At 34.7% G+C, this 22,123-nt stretch overlaps 1 protein-coding gene across 1 annotated transcript; it reads right to left on the bottom strand.

Moving 5' to 3' along the window:
- Positions 1-783: 783 nt before the first annotated feature.
- LOC118267071 (TRPL translocation defect protein 14-like) lies at positions 784-22,119 on the bottom strand. The gene is given in 10 exon segments (XM_035580828.2): positions 784-2,525; positions 3,412-3,632; positions 3,855-4,158; positions 4,161-4,401; positions 7,849-7,985; positions 10,170-10,298; positions 20,655-20,692; positions 21,164-21,201; positions 21,595-21,662; positions 21,875-22,119. Coding segments are annotated over 10 exon segments (1,560 nt in total). The 5' UTR covers positions 21,924-22,119; the 3' UTR covers positions 784-2,190.
- Positions 22,120-22,123: the final 4 nt, after the last annotated feature.

Genomic DNA, 22,123 nt, shown 5'->3' with positions numbered 1-22,123 from the left:
ATGGGCCCACGCACATGTGCAAAGCGGCGTGGTTTCATTTGTCAAACTAATGCCCGAATACTCAAACGCTACTTAATTTTAAGTTGTACTTAAATATCGTGCTATCTCTGTCATTTTATAAAGAATTGATAGTAACAGAACTACATTTGAGAGTGTCTTAAAATTGAGTAGCGTTTGAGTATTCGGGCATAAGTCCGATATCCTAACAAAACCCATTAGGAATTTTCACCATGATTAAATTATTAGTTGGTACTTACATAATTCAATCGGATAAACGAACGAAACTAATTGATCGAATGCCTCGTTGATCGAGCGGTCGCAAGTGCGACTGCCTGACAAGGGGTCTCGGTCTCGTGGTCGATTTCGTGGGCAAAGTATTACAGGGCTTTATTCAGTTTTTCGAAAATGTATCGGTACTGGCACGGAGTCTGGAGTTGTACCCAGTATATGGCAATAGGCACCCCCTATTACATGGGGACTTATAACATAAATGGTGAAAAGTGGATGAACATTGTATAGCGGATTTACGTGCCGTAATGTGCACCTCTGCCTACCCCTTCGAGGATAAAACAACGAATGTGAATCACTAACACTTTATTCATATGGCAATCGAATCCGCACTCTACATTGCGTGTGCCGCAGGCGGTCGCCCAACCACTGCGATAACGCCGTAGGTAGCAGTCTAAACCTCCGATGCTAATTATATAACAAACACCTCGTGCTCAAATCGAACCGGAAGATCTAAAAAATTACTGGGTTTAGGTTGTAAGTAAAACAAAAAAATCCAATGACGCATTTTTCTTTATTAAGAAACGATGCGAGAAGTACATACATAATATGCAATTTTGAGATTTTTACGCCCAAAAGCTAATAGCGCGATGCACCAAAAATAAATTACATTTTAAAATGTAAAGTTTTATTTAATACAATATTCAAAGCCAAGTCTTACTAGACAAACTCAAATAATTCTTGCATTTTATTAGATAAACACTGCAATAAAGCTAGCGTTACATTTATCCTTTTGGTGCAAACGGCTAGTAAGATTAATTTCAGTTGGCACGTTCGCCGCCAACGTTTGCTCTGTAGAATTAGAGCCCTCAATTGCTCAATTATAATAGCACAGCCATTAACAATGCTACCGTGGATCTTGCCAAACGATTGAATAGCTTCATAGCTATTTAGCAAACCGCTATACAGTAGATGTTGTCTTCGTTACATTGAAATTATATTAAAAAGATGGCCTTAAAAATACTTTTGTAAAATTATTTTTATGATTTTGCTTTAAGTAGGTACTAGTCTCCTTCGACAATAAAAAAAATAGTGACATTGCAACGACATCAATTTCTAAATCGAATTACTCTATGTCACATAAATATATTTCTTTATTCTGATAAAAATATATTTCATTTATAAGACAAATTCAACGCTAAAAGCTCAGGGGACCCGCCCTAGTGAATACTGTTAACGAATGGTGTTAATGATAGATAACATTTGGACCCCTGTAAAGAAACAAGTGTGAACGATCTACGTGACCACACAACATCGAGACATTTAAAATTTCACGAATCAATCTACAAACTAAAACGATTTACTGCAACGTCCTAATTATGAAATTTACTAACGTCGCGTCGTCAATACATAATTAAATTAAGTCTATAAATAAAATGCTATCGCGTTAGGTACATTAGAACCTAAAACACTAGTCCATAGTGTTTAACATACTGCAACAATACTTAAATTGATATTATTGCAACACTTTAAGTACATACTATTAGTGTGAATGACAATATTTGTATTATATTTTTATGAAAAAGTATTTAAGTATATCATACTGTGTAAAGGCACAAACAATACAAAACATTTTATTACATATATCTGAATTATTCAGATTGCTCAATATATTATACGCTGTGGTGTTCTTGGATGCATTACCTATGTAAAATATTGTAATATTTAAGGAATACTACAAAAATAGTTATCTTTTGGCAATTCATATAAAAGTACTATGAATAAATACAATATACGAGCATACATGATCCTTTAACGATGGTTGGCGATAATGAAATAGTTATTTATTACATTTAAGTAGTTCTTAACATTATTGCTATTTCATAATTTGGTGTATATCGAAGTGTTACAAAGTGGAATTCCATAAAATTTCAAAATCTAAAGTAGGTAAGTTAATGTTAATTAAATCTTGACAGCGACCTTTGTAATCTTTGGTGATCCGAGATCCATTCTGTGGTTCTTCTTGAATTCGTCCAGCTCTGTTTCATGCGCAGCGCCGTTTACTGCAGCACCGTTGAGTTTCGGAGCGTGCCCGTTGGCGTGGTGGCCATTTACTTTGGCTCCACGCGCAGTGCCCTTATCACTGTACCCGTTAATTTTATCACCAGCGTGGCCATTCATTTTACTGATGGCATGACCGTTGACTTTCTCACCTGCGTGGCCATTCATTTTCGCGACTCCATTAGAGCCAATGTGTTTGTCATCCCTGTGGCCGTTGGTCAAGCCTTTAGAATGCCCTGATAAATCAAAAGAAAATTTCCTTTTAACCCCCAAACTACGTGTTTCATAGTGACACTGGCGCAAATGTGTTAGTCACGTTTTCTAAGCTAAATGTTCTTTACAAAATATTGCGCTCCGTATTAGTAGATTCATCGGATGAACCCATTTCGGTTCGTCCCAAAATAGTAACAGCTCTCGTATCTGCAAAGTTATGGTGACTTTAATATACTCGGGGACCCGGTGGGGGAGAACTAGCAATACTCACACAGTGGTAGAAACATGAAATGTATCCATACCTCCCGCGTCTTTTTGACACTGACAATTTCTTCTTCACGCATAATTTCCCTAAACTTTCTGTTTTAATAAGTAATGACAATGAGGCTCGAATATTAGTAGACCAGATAGTAAACGTTGATATGTATTACGGGGGAGATATTGACTTATTAGTGCAAAACATTCAATGTGTAATGAGACAAAAACTAGACAGAATATTTGTTTAAAAAGATTCCTATAAAAACTAGTAAAATAGAAGTCTACCGGTACTAATAGGGGTGTCTAATCTATTCTATAACACAATTTACGCCAGTGTTCACATCACAATATCGCATGCAAAGAAATGATCAACAGAGACATAAATTCAAGGGTCTGTCTGAGACAAGTGCTATTAAAACTTTTCTATCGCGGAAAAGTTAGTGGCAAACACGGCAAATGTTTTAATAGCAGTTGCAGACATTAATAAACGGAATATTGAAGTGTCTCTCATCCAAAAGCATACAATTTGTTCAAATCTGAATTTGTATTGAATATTGATTTAATAGTATTATTTGAATTTGTATGAAATCAGATGAGGCATTTCCATGTAGATATATCCGAAAAGGAAAGCTAACACATCTTCCGTCTTACCATTTGTGGGAATATGTGGGTGAGCATGTGAGGAGCTCTCACCACCAGTGTAGTACTTTTTTGAATTCTTCCAATCTTCTTTGAGGGACAAGTTGTACATAGAATAAGCGGGGTCGCCGGTCACCTCCTTCTCAATGACAAGGAATTTGGGTAGCGACGCCAACAGCGTATCTTGATCGTGAATAGCACTGTACGTTTCTAGTAAAACTAGTCCCCGGCACCTGGAAACATTTTGGTTTCAGTTAGATATTGATTTATGAAAGGATTTTATGTCACCAAAAAAGCATACATACATAAATATTACCTTTGAACCTTGTATCTGACGAATGAATAAATAAATAATAAAATAAATATATATAAAATACTTAATTTATTATAACAATATAAAGCTGCATTAAATTAAAATAAACATATAAATAGAAATAATTCGAAGACCTAATCACCTGGGATGTGAGGGTTGTCTGTAAATGTCCAACTGATAGTACTGATTGTTGTAGATAAAGCAACGACGCTTCTTGAAGATGGTGAAGTGAGCTTCGTCACGCTGCGGGAGGAGGTTTAAGTAGTCTCGATGCGTGAGCTGCGTCCTGACTTCGACAGACTGGCCATTGATGGGATGGACCTTCCGCAGCGTGTGTATGTAGGACCAGTGGCCCTTTTGACCACGCTTGCGGAGCCGGACTTGTGCCTTGCGGACATCGCTCTGCAAGTAATTGTGAACGACATCGAAGTCCTGGAAAGGGGGAACTCCGAGTCTGGAGCGATCGGCGACTTGACGAGGAACTTGCGCTTCTTGGAGTTGACATTGAGCCGGTCACCGGTGTCAATGCCAATCCTCTGGCACACGCAGTCGATGAGCCGGTTCATCTTCAGGTCGAAGTCGGTCGAGTTGTCGATGACATCGAAGTAAGGATGACCGATCCACGCGGCAGCCGCATTGTAATCCAGTTCCCTCGCCAGCTCAACGCCTTCAGATCGGCAGGCGTGATCCTGTCGATGAAAACCATAAGTTATAGCTATTTATTACAATTCAATCGAGCCAGATATCGTATCTGTCAAGGTTAGGCAAAAATAGGCGCGGAACTAATTTAGGTCATACGTTTATTTGTCAGATTCCAAGTGTGATTAGACATCATTCGATTACTCGTCACGTGACAAATACATCATAATGACGAATAGTAATCAATATTATCAGGGCGCCTTAATCTCTGATCTTGGAAATTCATAACAAAACATTAATCCTATCTTTCGATGACGCTACTGGATTATTACTATTATTCTTGAAGCTAGGTATTATTGATACAGGGGGCTTTATCACAGTTGTCTTGAAATGGCACATTGCCAATGTTATTGCGAAACCACAAACAGAGGATTGCATGCTCTGCGGTAATTCATAAAGTTAGACATTTGAATAATACTGTTTTTATAGCTCTGAGCAACCGTTTAATGAAATAAAAATATGCTAACTAATTCAGATTTAAACGTTTACTATTTGTTATGAACATGCTGAGATATTGATTGTATTGGATTTAAATAAATAAACAGGTTATTCGTAAAGGGGATCATTAATCTGTAGGTGAAATATGACGTAAAAGACGTCTGCTCTGTAATACTCGAAGGATTAGGCGTCAATAAAACCCGTTGCTAAATCCTCTACAATTGCAGTTGCAACCACTCGACGAGGTCGTCACAACAAAGCAATATTCAAATGCAATAAATAAATATGTTGCCTTTTTGCACCATTTTCTTTATTTGTTTCATTTGTTATGTATAATCATTGTCCTTAATATTGACATAGATTGGATAAATTTTCCATTTAAGTAGGTTATTACCTAAGATAGTATGATATGATTATGATACAAACTAATCAATTATCTGCATTTAAGTATCATGTTTTAATTAATAAAACTACTTTATCTACTTTCATAAGACAGCAAGAAAAATAGAAAATTGCATTGAATTGGCATTGAAACTACTGAATCGTTTTGATAAATTCTTTCATCATAGTTAAACTTCTTTTTCAGAAACCTTGGCCACTTTTTATCCAGAAATTCCTTCAGTGAAACTTAAAGTACTCGAGAAAAATCTTCTAAATTCCAAGTATACGCTCTGATGGAAAGCTATAAGTACATATGTCAATAGATAATAAATAAAAGCTACAAGAACATAGTAAAACAATCAAAATACCACACACGACTCTCATAACGTGACCAAATGACACGCTAGACGAAATTTACGTTAGGTAGGCAATTATATTACAATGAAGTTGCACTTAAATCCATTGATTATTTCAGTCACGTTCCTCACCACGTAACGCGTAATAAGTGGTAGAGTCAGTTCAAAAAGTACATAATATGCAATTATATACTTAGCTGTGTATCTAATAGTATCTATTATAACGAGGTACAGGTTTGGGCATCACGCGCTCATGATCTACTCATAAATTATACATTTAAACCCGCCACTATGTCAGTATTATCCATTGATGGAAATCGTATCATTATCTCTTCAGCAGTTTTCGCGTTCATCGCATTCTAATGTACAAATACAAAGTGATAATTTGTTATACGCAGCTGGTATCAAGTAATTTGAGTAAATAGATACTGGAGTACGTAGAATATAGTGATGCTTTGTGACATAGGTATATTTAAATATGAAAACCGTCACGTGCTGTCAGTAGGTCCCCTGTTATTATCCATTGTCTGGTCTGACGTTACTTGAAACCCGCATAAACAGTATATTTGTGTAGGTAAGGTAATCGATAGCTTGAAAACATGTCGGAGAGAGAGCCAAGCGTAATAAATAGCGATGTCTCTCAAAATGATTGATGGTGATGCTTGACAAAATGCTGTTAAATAAATAATGAGTTTAAAATAAATAGTTATTTTCTTGGAACATGAAATTAAAAATGCGCGTTATTCCCCAAAAGTACTATCTATCAGCTATCAGTCTACACATTTTAGAAAAACCAAAGCTGATTTAATATTTTAATTCTACTTCCTTTTTATTTGATAATTTTCGTACCATCAATCTTAAGTACTTATGTAATAATGCCTACAATAATTACTGATTCTAACGTAAATTAATTTTCTACCTTGTGTCAGGGCCGATAAAACGTGAATGATTTTGCAATTACAAACTTATGTACATAGGATATAGTTCCTTTTTGCATAGCTAATTGATACTTCCATTCATTTTAATCTTTATACTTTTAGTCGAGATTTTGATACAAGTAAATGCAGCTATGATTTATTGTATCATTTTTCAAATAATGTAGTTATTTTTTTTCAAATTGAGCTATTTTAGATGATGCAAACAAAATATGCGTTAGAGTACTTGTATCTGTTTACCAGTACTCGTGTCTCTTAAGAACTTTGTTGACAAACGCTTATTAGTCACATTACTTATCTAACGCTAATTATTTAGTATGATGAGGTATGTTATCATACCAAAACAGTTCGTATCACTCAGGTAAACATAGACAGACTTATCACTCGTTAGGTGGCGAAATCTGTTTTGACATTGAAACGCGCCAGTCTATAGATAGGACGCGAATTCGTTAAATTTTAAAATAGACTGTGGGAATGTTTCCTCAATAGATTGCTAGATCAATACGTACGTATTTATCTAAGATTGACGTGCGAGTAGTTCTAGCTAAGCCGATAATACCCACACCCACAACACACGGGGTTACGGATAAAACATTGATCGAGAGTACCAAATAACTATGTCACATTAACTAAGCATATCCATCATCCACCTTTAATAGGTATTTACATTAGATTTTAGTGTTTTTAGATAATAAAATCGACGTAAAATTTTTACGATAACAGTCATTAAGACTTTAGACAACCTTCGTTTTATACGATCTTGGAATAGTCTATTGCTGTCGTTATCTATATTGCGTTTGTATTATGATATTTTCAATATGTTTCGTATCATTGTGGCTTAAGCATAATGATCATGTATCATATCCCTTGCACGCAGGCGACAGGTTGGATCATAGTAATCAACATTACGCATTCCTAACTGTCGGGTTTCATTTCATTACTTGTGGTTTGAGTATGAATGTGAGTGAATGTAATAGGTACACTTGGCAACAGGCGTGTCTAAATACATTTAATTTTAATTCCACTGGTATCTAAGATAAAAGTTATTTTTCATACAATCATAAACAACGCTATTTTTCTAGGGAAAATTTGCGAGTAAAATGTATTTAGTATTGCAACAGCTGTATTGTTTGCATTCAAATCCGTATGAAACTAACAAATGAAATAAAACAATTAGTTTTGCTAATAGCAACGAGCGTAGTTATCAAGCAAGTGACTTTTATCTAACGTGTATTTTAGACGCGGCCTAGTTTCGTGGGGTTTGGCCTGCATTTCCTAGTTCACTGACTTGTGACGTCGACCGGTGTAAGAGAAAGGAAGTGCTTACCTCGGTGGAGTAAAAGTCCTCAGCTCCGTTGGCAGCTGAAAGCATGTGTACGATGTGATTGTACCGGTTGTCTCTCAGCTCGACGCAGTTCCAGTTGTTTGTTACCAACATCGACTCCCATTTCTCTCTCGATATAACTGAAATGTGTCCAAGAGATTGCTATTAGAAAAAGAGATGCAATTAAAATTTTCAAACAATTTTCTACGTCGGCTTCCCGCCAATTTCTTTACATAACCCTGACATGCTTTTATTTTTTTACACCACACGCCTTGACAACTATTGTCTAGACCAGAAAGTGTAGCAGTATACATATAATCATAGCTTTGCGTCCTTTGTACTTAGGTAACTAACACTAGTTAAATTAATTAAATAGAATGACTGATAAAGGCATCGAGTTATAATTTGTAATTATGACCTATTCTGATAATACCGCAGTAAAGTAAACAAAATTCGTGTTGCTATCAGTAGAGCAAATGACCTCCTTGGTGCGGACGCGTGGCTGGAATTTACATAACAAGCCGTATTGATACAGGAAAAATTAAGTAGATACCTACATGTTTCATTGAAGAAATAAATGATAATAAGTGTTTGTTCGTAGAAGAAAGGAAATCAATAGATATCTGTTTAATTATATGATAAAGGTTAGATTTCATTATGTAAATAGAATGAATACAAGTGATGTTAGTACAGTGCGACAGTACCGTTCCGGTGGCACGTTTAAACTATCTAGATGTGACTAGATTACTGCCAAGAGGCAACATTGTATGCAATCTTAAAATGTATGTAAATCAGACCAGCTAACATTGTTATTTCTATCTTTTCAGTACTCGTCACGCTTGCGACGGAACCAACGAACGTTATCTGAGGAAATGCACATTTCCAGTGGATTTTTCCTTTCCAAAAATAAAATTACTTGGTAAACAAGTTTAGGACTTTACGTTCTCCTTTGTTGTAGGTATAATAAATATCCCGCGTTCAAATTACAGTAGCATTAACGCAATCGGTGCAAAATAAACATAAATACAAGTGTAATAAGTAGTAAGTATTCAATTTCATATCAATCATCATTGTTCTAATTTAATAACGGCAAAATTAAACTTTGTGTTGAACTTATTGGTATACTATAGTTATTTACTTTGATAAAAATATAGTTATTAATTAATTATTGTCGTTGATAGATGATTCAAGCTTAAATTAGGTGTGACAGATAAATTAAAACAAGGTAAAATATTAACTCATAATCATTAATAGTTATTATAAGTACCGATCTCTAATTGTTTATTCCCGTACAACTTTTGAAGCCACGTCTAATAGCTAATTAGTTTTATCTAATCTATTTCATAGTTTGACCTGATATTTTTATAAAACACGCAATTTGTTTACGTTCTACTAAGTTCTAAGACAAATTAACCACAGTAATTATCCTAACCACATTTAATAGATTAAAACCAAAAACAAAAACAATTTAGAACGTTAAGAATCTTTTTTTAACCTGAAACTTAGATTCTAAAAACATTTTCCACAGCCGCTAGACGGAACCATTACAGCAGCTTTATTTACCCACATGGTGTATAATAATTTTCTTGTTACTGACTCATTACCTAGGCACTAGACAAGCCAGTGTGTAAGTTTCCATAATAAAACTTGTTGAGAAACGAGTGACTCTTGCAATGATAATAAACCATGGCGTAGTTAAACACGTTGCCGTACATATTTATATACAACATACTACTTAAAGCACGTGGCATTTATCTTCCAGGTATTATAATGTAACTAGTTTCTGCCATCGGTTTCACCTGCATTCCCGTGGGAGAAAATGTAGCCTGTGTTATTTCAGACCAAAATCTAACCCTGTTGCAAAACTTGCAAATTTTATCTCGATTTCTTCAGCTGTTTTGACGTTAATGGGTGACAAACAGACATATACATATAACATTAGTAAGATAGACGTAAACACTAGACGAATAACAGTGTTGATGAATTTATCTACACTGTACACTTATTCATTCTCAGACAAATCACCCTTCAGGCGTCTATTTGTCTGTCTGTGTATGTAAATCATAATTATGGCATGATGTTCTGTTTGCGGTCAGTATTAATAGACATGTTAATTATAGTTTTCACGTATCTGTACACAATACTGGTATAATCTGTTGCATTTACTGGAAATCACGTGGTAATTTAGCATACTGAATACACCATTGTTTGTTTATTTACCACGTTTCTATTGTGATATTAACAGACTTAACTTTAACACCACTCCGTCACGAATTTGGACTTAAATACTTTAAAGTTAAGTTAGTAAGTGAAATGAGACTTACATGCACTGGCATCCATCGCACCCCTATCGCATATAATTAAGCAATCCCTCTGACAAGTCCTGCCCAGCTCGAAGAAAGTGTTCTCAATCTGTATCATAGTTCTCAGAAGGTTCTCCTGGAATTTCATTGCTGTAACAAAAGATACACATTATTTAATACAAAGGCTTATAATGGCTACATTTATCTATTGTTATAGGTGATGACGCTAATGCAGAAATATGTTCGCAACAATAAACAGAGTATCCACCAAGTTATTACTCGTGAGAATTAGGTTATTTTTACAAAATTATGTTATGTCTTAAACGCAAGCCAAGTATAGTGTAGGGTTATGTTAGTGTAATGTAAACAGAAAATTAATTAACTCTAGCCATGAGAAAGCACAGAAGATCAAAGTTAGACAGGTATTCTAAACATGTTGTATAAGATAATATTTGTGGATACATATCCCGCGTGGCGTAGGTATACACAGAAAAAAGAAAACATCTAGAAAAATCTACATGTATTTTCTTAAGTTTTATTTTTTATATTTGACGAAGTACTTTTAGAACGGTGCCATCAATAATAGAATTATTTTTGAAAAATGTATGTCATTAAACGTTACACAGTATTTCAGCAAGTTACCAATTATAATGAGAGAAATGTGGGCGGGACTTTAAAAGGTTAAAAGAATAAAACGGTCGTGTTGGAATAAGAAATAAGTTTTCTAGAACAATAACCTGTATAGTCAAATATTGAAATTGAGCCAACGACACACGTGGACTATGGCAAGCTGTGATACATATTACATACATACCTACCTACTAATGAATATGTAGGTAAACGTGAAGCTTTTAATAAAACCGATGAAGTAAGCAAGCTATTGATAATGGAATTCCCCTGTTGCGAGTACAAGAACTGTTTCTTCAATTGTGTACTTTAATAGATTAAATTGACTGGAGAATAAGAACTACAATAAAAATCTTGACGGACAAACATTGTTAAGTACTTATTGTTAAGTGTATATGATTATAGGCTATATACATAATACAGGATTAGCTTGCGTATTAATTTACAAGATGTTACCACCGCAGTAAATGGATAATCTAGGCTTTCGAAAGGTCAACAAAGATTTAGATGTGATAGATTAACGTTATTAAATTATATAACGCTTATCCAGAGAATAAACAAACAAAATTGATACTGGTGCAACAAATATCCCGACATAGTTATCAGATAACAGTTTAGGAAATGACTAATACAAAGTAACACGTTAATTTCCTGCAGGAAATGGAGCTTTGAGGCTTCAAAGGGAAAGGAATACAAAAGAGAATATCTAATTCCAAATCTCTGAAAGTTCGTTTGATATTCTGTTTCATTTAGCGAAAACGTTGAAGGTATGCTATCTGGCAAATTACCCGCTGCATAATAAACGATGACAGTAAAGCTCATTTATCTACATTAAGTTATTTGGATAATCCAAACGTTTTAGAAAGACATGAACGTTGAACGCGATTTACGGCACGATCTATTCTAATGAATGTCGTAGGTACAAAAGCTAGCACAATTAAATTTAGTCAACTAAAGTCACGCACGCGATGTAGAAATTTTCAAAATGAAAGGAAATTGAATGTCTCGTTCAAGAGAACGTGACTGAAAATAATAGTGAAGTATGTAAAAGCGCACTATCACTGGTGCATCATAAAAGACGACATGAATAAAAGATAAATAGCTATAAAACGTAGTCCTACTTCCTACAGCAAGTGAATACAATATACAAGCCATGTCCAACTGAATATTTCATACATTTATGATGCAAGAGAATTTAAAATATCATCTTGTCAAATCGCTAAAAACTCAAAATGTTTCTTAATAAAGACTGTAAAATTGACACGTTTATTTTTCCATGTCGCTATTTCCTCGAGTTTTGGACAGTGAGGGAGATGAGCACAAGACTTATGACGCAATGGGGCAGTGACGCGGCATGGCGCGGCGTGCGGAACACATATTATCACCTACAAATCACTGTTAACGACCCCGACAGACACCATTGTCATACCAAATGCCAAAAAATAGGCACGGATATAGATTTCACAATAAAAACATTATATGCTAAACAATTGTATTCTTGCGTGATCATTTCAAATCATAGCACGAGTGATTGTCGTGATAACTTAATAATAATAAGCATCCAAATCATTCATGAAATGTTACTCATTTCTCATGGAATCCGATCTAACTAGTATCGTATCTATAGTATCGTAGATAAAACACGTCTCCATTGCCAAATGCCGTCTTAATGTGCAGAACTCTATATTAGGTGTATCACCGGCTTTTAAATGGCAACGATCTTATGGCTATTAAGAGGGTACAGCGTCTAGAGGTATCCTGTTTATGTAAGACGATTCTGGCCGTAACCGAGCGGTAATGTAGACAACATGAATACCGCCGGTTTACACCGCATTACAATTACTTCAGTAAATATTTATTGTCAGTTGGTAACAAGAAACAAGGAGGACGTGGAGCATATTATAGTGAGGCTCGTTGATAAGTTTACAAAAATATAAAACAACTGAAAAGAAATGATTGACAAGAGTCTGTAGCTAATAGCTAAAGGACGTTGCCTTGGAACTTGTCTATTTAAAAATAATCAAGTAAATAATTTCAGCGAGGGGCGTGCTGGGAGACTAATTCGGCCCTGATTGTCTGCTGCGTTTTATTTTCAGCGCCATACCGATGAACTCGTACTGGATGAGGACGATTCATGTCTACAGTACCCACGTGTTTTATTAAATATACGAGTAATTGTTAGATAAGAAACAGTAGGAATTATTTCAAAAGTAGGGCACATTTGCGAATATTCGTTATAAATGTACGAGTAATGACAGGCGACAGCTGCCTAGACAATTTTATGACGTTGTTAGAATATGTAACGAAGGCAATGACGACGTGTATCGTCAGTATTAAAAAAGAAATGGGCTTTAAAAAGATAATGCTATAATCTACAGCCTCATATTAAATGTTTCAACAAATATACTTAACTTAGGATAATTTATTATTAACATTAGAGTTGATTAGAACCCTCTCATAAATTCTATGTACCGCTAGTTTTGCTAGTCATAAATACCTACTTTTGAGTGGACACTCAGGTATCACATGATAGATAAGAAAAAATCTATAGCCATGAACTTGATAAAAACATTATTGTTTTTGTTAAGAGCTGTGTAAAAAATATTACTTATTAGGTACTACGTAAAATGGCGGAAATAAATTGTATTTAATTGTTAAGGAAAAGGATAGTAACAAAAAAATAGGTAAATGACAAATGAGGAAGAAAAAAGTTTAATTAATTTTCCTTCTTCGAATAAAAAGATTTACTTCTAGAAATCCGTATTGTACTGTCTTTTTCCTAGTACCTAATTGCAGTCAGGTTGACGAATCGAGGTCAAAACTAAATGCTTTTACACCAAGAACGGAATGGTACAATATTTCCATTTTATACCTTTTAAATAAAATGTAACAATATCGAACAATGTAAAAGTAATCAGTAACATTGCTGTAAACGATCGATTGCGTCGTCTTAAAATAGAGCCTTGTTTAGTTTTCTTTTTAATCACACCGCGAATAAATGTTTAGTTTAAACCGGATTGGAATTCGTGTGCCAAAGGTGCAAGGGTTCTACACATATCTGTTTTCGATAAAAACTTTAATAGCAAACAAACCCTGATAACGCTATCTGTCCCAAAATGGAGTAAGGAATCCAGTAAAAATACGTATTAGAAGTTATTTTAATACGAAGGACATAAACTCTTGTATTGTAAAAGATAACTTGGAACACAAATTTATTTTCGTATCGCGTGATTTGTTTCCATGACTTTCATGCACTATTCAAATTCCATTATTCATCGTAATTTGAGCAAACTTACGTTTCATTTGTATAGCGTATCGACGTAATTTTATGACTCAGTGATATTCCCTGATGTTTTGAACAAGGGGATTTTTTGTTAGTTTCGTTATAATTAAAGACAGATTGAAGATGAATGGTCTTTCAGAAGAACAAATCATCGCTTTGGAATAATTAAAATGTTTTAAAGTAAAGAAATCTTTTTTTGTAAAGATGTCCGTCTGTCTGTTCCATAGAATGTTTGGCAGCTCTCTTGTGTACGTTGGTCAACACGCCTCCACTGACGTCAATGTCAAAAAAAAAGTTTCAACGCTTACACGTCATCAGAAGCCAAACAAAACGTTGTACGTCTGTGGTGAACCTAATTAGGTGGTCATGCTATTATAAGAAAAAAAAAAGCCATCATTATGATGCGACAAAATTTGTCACAGATGGGTTCATAAGCTCTTAAATTACATACCGCATGGTTATATATGGTTACTGGCACGATACCAATACCTAACCGTTTTAATTCACAGCAAAAACTTCTAAATAAACGATCTGTGCCATTGATCTTATTAATACCAGATGTGAGTCGTTATCACTGCGACAAACTTCGATTGCGTGACGTGACGGAATGGAAGCAGACTGGGATTCGTCGGATAGCTTGTTTGTTTACCTTCTGATTAAATTTGCTAATCTAATAAACAACAGTTTATTATGTCTATTGAACAAGTTGTATATAGCAACTAACACTGCCACGAGCTACCTAATTTGATAAGAGCCGAGCAGTATGTAGGTAAATATAACATGAATAGCTCGAGCAATTAGTGAGAGATCGATGACCCTGTAAGGCTATAAGGGAGGTTTTAGCGTAATGAAAAGAAAACTACCTAGCTTCCAGTCTGACATTGTTACCGACTCACCGCCGACCCCGTCGCTCACTTGGGCAACAGCCGCGGCTGTACACCATTTGCAATTTGTGGGGCACATGTCAACTGTAACACTTATCGACGGATCTGCCACAATATTCATTATCAGTTACTTTAATTGAAGTATGTCTGTAGGTACTTACGTCTTACATCTTTGCCGAATTGAATGTGATAAGAATGTTTATGTTTATTAGCAACTAAACATGTCTCCAATACGTATGAGCTTTGCTTCCTGAAGTAGTTTAAAGTCTTGATTTAAGGAAACGAATGTCCTCGTGATTAGATGATGAGATACGTCAGTGAATGATAAAAGATGTGCCAATTTGTATACATTATGGTGGCAGACGTGTTTTATACTGATACATACTAGCTAGCTCTAATCATGATTGTTCAAACCGCGTGGATCCATAACGTGAGGTCGTGAATGTGCGCATGACAGACTTCATAATTATTAAGATGGTTTTGTTCGTAATAGCAGGGTTTACCTGTACTCAGTTAAGAATCTATACGATTTGTCGCTCTACTATTATGCCCAAGGGCCTGATAATGATACCTTTTGTTATTTTGTTGACTCAAGGTAGAATTCCAAGATAAATTGTAAAGAAAATATTTGTAGGTCGATATCAACTAGTCGCCCTACTTAGGAACAAAAGGTTTTTATGAGAACTATTATTTACAACAAAGCGATAAGTACTTAAATATTTAAGGACAAGAAAGCGAAATTGTTTGTTTCTATATTTCATAAGATATCAGACGGAAAAGGGCACGAGGTCGTAGAAACACGGCCAGTTTTATTGAACCACAAAACTATAATGCCCCACCTGTGTAGCTAGAGTCGTGTGCTTATTCTGATTTCTTTTTATCAAACGTACTTTGTAATTACAAAAAATCTTATTACCGTTATAGGTTATTAGCATTGCTATCGGGGCCATTCATTCAGTATCAATCAATATCCATTTTGTAAAGGTCGCCTTGACCTTGTCCGATGTCTGTCCGGACGAACTTAGTCACTCCCATAAGGCGAGCTTTATGTGTTTGTCAATAGTACTTTAGGGTAGACACAAACATCTACTAGTACGCTATAAATCCTAATAAATGTCATATCTAACTTAGATACGTGTTTTTATTTCCAATGAATATAGTAAGAGCACTCTTGAAATTGAGTTGTTATAACGAGTACAGTTGGAGCTTGGGAGACTTCATATTATTTCTACAACTACGATATAAAATGGCAACGGGACTTTTTGGCATAGTGTCAAATGTGTCTCCCATTTATTTTTTATCCTAGATCTAAACTCATTCAGACTTTAATGCTGAAACATTCGGACAATTAATACATATTTATGTATAACTACGTTTACATGACTAGAAAAATGTTTGAAGATATAGATATAGACATAACGTCTTTGAAGATATATTTTATCTATCTTATGTTAATATATGTATGGAAAATAATATTTTTAGTACAAAAGACATAATTATGTACCTACAAGATAAAAGCAGGTAATGCGGGCCAAAAGTAATTAAATGTCGTCTTTACGTCAGAGTTTGCATGTGACTTCATTTGTTTTGTGTAAATATCAGTAGATATAAACGATAAACATTTTAATGGATGTTGAGGACCGGATGCTGAACTTATTCAGGCATCGTTTCACTCAATTTACACAGATACCTACGTCACACGGTGACTGCTGATGACAAATGGTTTGTACGTAGATACTATGTATAGTTTACATACAATTATTAACAAGTATAATGATTTCAAATTCTATTCAGATTATTTAAGTGGCGACTCAACGTTCGGAGGCACTGTAACGGAAAACCCCGCTTGAGTGGAACCCACCACAATTGTCTATTTCTGTTTAATGGGTAACATGCGTATAATAAACGATTGCACCTAGTTACGGTACACTTGTTACATTATAAACGCATGTGTGACCGTTATTATCGGTTCCCTATTCGACATGGTAACAACCCTAAACTTTTTGCACGTTTCTGTGCCTATTTAGGTTGGTTCGGCGGAGATTATAACCCCATTTTGTCAAAATAATAATCCCGTTCCAAGAGCTTATGCCCATGCTCATACCATATAACGATTTCGAAAACCCCAATGCTTTACTCGAACCAGAAATTTAAATATGTAATATGAATGATAGATATAATTCTAACAATGTAGTCTTAAAATTCACATAAACCAGTTAAATGATGGCAGACTCTAAAAACAGCATGTATTACGCATAACGATCTAGTATTATTCGGTATCAATCACTGTGTACTGTATCGTGACCAGTTTCAATTGGGAAAAAACGATTTTTAAGTAACGGAAACAACTGTCGATTCAATTCAAGCGTAAAACAGAGCTGGCAGTCATAAAATGGCCATAATTTAAATAAGAAGCTTATCATCAAAACCTGATTGCCGATTAAATAAGGATATTATTGGAAATATCAACATTACCGATGATGATGACATCCGAATGATTATTACAAAGTAACCTGATTTGTAAAGATGTTACAGAACAGTAGGCAACTTACAACCGCACTGGTTTTATCAATGGCAAAGTGCATGAAGAATGATAACCGACAATATACCACGTAGAGTCCAGCCACAATGAAAAAAATATTGTCATAAGTTCCAGTGAGGAACAATACTGATACGTAACCAGTAACTACGCATTCCACATACAACGTGTTTCTATCGCCGTGAACGTGACCGTGAACTAGCTTATGCTCGATACGTCAGCCACGCACACATAAACATTCACGTGTCGAGAGACTCGAGAAGCCTCATAACGAACCTTCCTCCCCCAGTCCGCCCCAGCTAGGTGGTCTATACATTTATAATGCAATTTTTATAAGAAGATTATACCAATGGAAGAAATATGTATTATTCAAAGGGTAAATGCCGAAAGACCTTGACGATAATGGATTAAACAGATTTACCAGCACGTAACGAGAACTTCGATACAATTGAATGGAAAGTATTACGTACTGAATTAATAAATCTAGCTTTAATAATAATTGAATTTCTTATACTAATGAATTATGGAATTACATTCGTTTAATTGAAGTAAGAAGGGAGCTTTGCTCGCGTATTTTGCCAACGCCTTTAGTAAGGTTGAACCAAAACAAAAACAAGCGACCAGGAATATAATAGGGTTCCTTAAAATAGCAAGAAAAGCGTTCACGACTCGTTTCGGAGCTTCAGTGAAGCTCGCAAATCGGTCTTCACCTAGAGCTTTAGGAGCAAAAATAAACGATGCACGTGACTGAAACCAATGTAAAACAACCGAAATACACTGCGTAGCGGAGAATACAAATACGTTTGATGTTACGCAACATAATTATTGCCAGTTTTAAATTTTAAATGAGTTTTATTCAGATCTAGACTCGCTTTATATTGGACTTTAGCCCGGCGTTACGTCTTGGCAGTGTATGATATGATACATCTATCCTATAATATGTATGGTGACAAAGCATTACGGTACGGAATTCTCGGTGACGTCCGAATTTGTAAGATTTTATACAACAAGTATTGTATAGATATGAATCATGCATTTGGCTCATATGATGCAGATGGGAGATTTCCAAGTGGTATGACCTTAGGTATTCAAAAACTTACAAGGTTTGCACGCGGACTTGATATGTATCAACATTTACAGGAAAACTTTTAATAGAAAGATTGTAATTGCACTGTAAAGAGGTAGACTTCATGAGTCATTTCAGAGTTAGGGGAACTTTATGATCTCAAAGAATAACATTAAAACTGAAAGTCATCTTGTCCTAAACTGACAAGGAACTCATACAATATAACGGGTTATAAGCTATCAGTGTTCATATGATACGAACCAAAGGCCACGACCTATAAACTGTTTATTTTTGTTTAACGAAAAAATCAAAACATTGGAAGAACATGCGAGTCAACGTGATAACCATACTAGATCTATTACGATCTTTTATGGCTTCTTTACGTAAAGACGCTGCTTCCAGAGATTTCTATGGCACGCAACTACAATTTATGCGACTTTGGACATGTTATTACAAAATTAATTGAAGTATTTACGTTTTTAGGTAGCAATATCAGTTATTATGAATGATTAAATTCTGTAGTGCTTCTTAAACATCTTTTGTATTATTTACATGTCAGACTGTTTACTCCTTCATTTACTATCTTTAGAAACCTTTCAGCAGTTGTCACCAAATGAGAAATGCTACATTTGTCCATCATACGAGTCTCTTCACTCATACACTACATTAGCAATGAAAATTCAATTACCGTTTGGCAAAGGACGTCGTCGACCTACCTCACGTGGTACTCTTACGTCAAATGCAGTCACGCCCCTAGCAGTATAAACGAAGTAGAAACTAACAGCTACCTATGTACGTGACAATATCTCCTAGGTACATAGAAAGTCAATTCGACCTTCTGGCCATAAAAACTACTAATAAAAAGATAAAATTGTGCTATGTCGTAATAATATCGACCAAAGCCCTCAACCGGTTTCTCTGGTTCGTGTGTCAGTTACTGGGATCGTATGCTACGTGCATTTAGAAGCTTACCGCTCTTGTATCAGTAATGAGTGGAGTCATTGACACTAGACGGAGTTTAGATAACTCGAATTAGACTTCGAAAAAGGCGGTTTAACAATTTTATTTTCAGACTTGGTTTAGTACTTGAACATTTTTATCTACTATCATTATTGCCGCAAGGCTTGCATGAGGAAAATGCAAGGTTCAAATGCAAGGATGGGGTGAAAAACCGCGTGATATAAAATTTTGGCAAGACCCAATGTTAACATTAAATGACACTGGCAGTGAAGGTTTCCGGTCATCACACTTGCCAATTTAAACAAAACCAGACACATTAGGATTTCGGGAAAATATTTCGTTTTTCTACAAAGCTCCTCATTAATTACTTCTTCGCAATTAAACATTATGAAATGGATGGAAAAATCGTATAAATCTACATGTTTTATTGAGCAAACAATGCAATAAAATGTTACGACAATATGACACGCTGCCATCAAATCAATTGTTTACCCCATTGTTACGACGTTCCGTTAAATTTGCTGCCCGTCGATTCAAATGCTACCATGAGTTCGACATTTCTTGTTTGTAAATTCTATGGAACAATGTGGTTTGTAATGTTCACATTCATAATCAGTTTTGAAATTCCTGTAATCATTATTTTGCTTGTAGGTAAAATGTTTACTATAATATTGTACCTAAAGAACGAAAATATAATTTATTTTTTAACGTTTCCTAAATAAATTGACGTAAATTGCAGTACCTATTATAAATAGTAAATTGGTCTGGTAAATGTACCCGGTGAGAAGGAAAATCATTATTTTCCTACATGCTCTCATATTTTATTATTAATTTTAAAAATCAAAACAATGGATTTGTGGTTGGAGGAAAATTGGAATTAGAAATTAAATTAAAGGTAAATTTTAGTTGCCTACATTTCTCTAGGTATTTTAACATAACATAAACAAATGTTAGTAAAATTAAAATAAATGTTAAGTAAAGTAAAAACTAAATTATGTATAGGAAAATTAGCAAAGTAGGGTGCAGAAGCTGCATGCAATACTTAGTTCTAAGCATTTTATAAATTCTACAAGTGAATAGGTAAGTTGGAGGAACACAGATGAAAGAAATAATGATTAGTGAGGGAAAATTTATATGCAAATCTTACCTTCATCAGCGGAGAGATCTGCAAACTTGATACCACCACTGCAAAGAAAAAATTAACATTGAAACATGATTTACATACAAATACAAATTTGTATAAATTTAATGTTTTCATTCTTATTACATCACTTATGCATTAGTTCCCAATTTCATATAAAAAATATCAAATTAACAACTACTGCATATTTGTGTCGTGCAAGCTTTTAAATTTCAAAAACTAAGACATTTCACAGTGTATACAACATAAATCAGATTTTAAATTTTCATTTTTTTCTGATTTGATTAAAGCATTTACTTTTCTTAAATCAAATTGAAAACTGTGTAGAATACAATACTCTGATTGTTGAATTATGTACTTAAAAAAATCACATAAATAAACACCATGGGTTCATGGTATTTTTTACAAGAAAGAAATGCATGCATAAAATAACACTATCATAGAAAATGTAAATTTAAAAGCTTGGATTTATGTTTGTAATGCACTGTGTAGTTTTTGTAGGTTTCACATCGTACCTGAGGAGCACGTTAGCCGTTTCCGGCACCCGGAACACCTGGAAATAAACACATTGTGGAACCATGACATATGATCTCCAGGCGGAGACACCACAGCTTATAGGGAACATTGTACATCTGTACAAACTTGCTTAAAGCCAAATTAGAAACTTTTTGTTGGAGGATCAACTAATATTAATTAGTGAAAGGATTAGAAATATTACCACTTGCAGTTGTGTTAGGAGATCGAAAAATTTAAGTTGTGATAACAGCTTTGATAAAGCTATCTTTAAATTGGAATTTAGATTTACACATTTCACTGTACAATTATTAAAGGAAGCGGATTTGCAATTCTTGAAAATAGACTGATCTGAACATATTGAAATTAATTTACTTTTGTGTTATCAATGAGATTTTCTAGTTACATAAATAATGTTAATTGTTTTGCTCACCTTCCATCCTAAGTTCTCAAAGAAAGTGCAGAGACGGGACTGCCCGGTGGTTTTGCCGCCACACGGTCCTGAATAAAAATACAATGTGGTTTCGAGGTAAAATAATACGTCGTCAAATATCCACGTGTTGCTTTTTTCATGACACCATTTAACACCATACATAACAATTATTATCCACTACTGGTATTCAAGTTAAATTCGTTAAATTAACTATAAAATGAAGCACTAGTATTGATAAAACCAAAAAACTAAGTACTTATAATATAAGAACAATTCTTACCTCCAGTGAGGACCAGCTTGTAAACGATTTTTTGGGATTGATTAGCCATTTTAAAGTAAACGCAATATATATATAAATTAAAATTAATTACACTAAGAAGAATACTAAGCACACAAATATCATAAAAATGTTGAATTTACAAAAGTGTTGTAAAGAGCCATCACAGTTTAACACGCATCGCCCGTCAGGCGTGCGCTCAAATGAAAGAGTGAATGAAAAGGACGCAAGTGATTGACTGAAAATTTTGAC

The sequence above is a fragment of the Spodoptera frugiperda genome, chromosome 23, assembly GCF_023101765.2.
Source record: "Spodoptera frugiperda isolate SF20-4 chromosome 23, AGI-APGP_CSIRO_Sfru_2.0, whole genome shotgun sequence".
Classification (NCBI taxonomy): domain Eukaryota; kingdom Metazoa; phylum Arthropoda; class Insecta; order Lepidoptera; family Noctuidae; genus Spodoptera; species Spodoptera frugiperda.
This window is presented reverse-complemented; position numbering and strand designations above follow the sequence as displayed.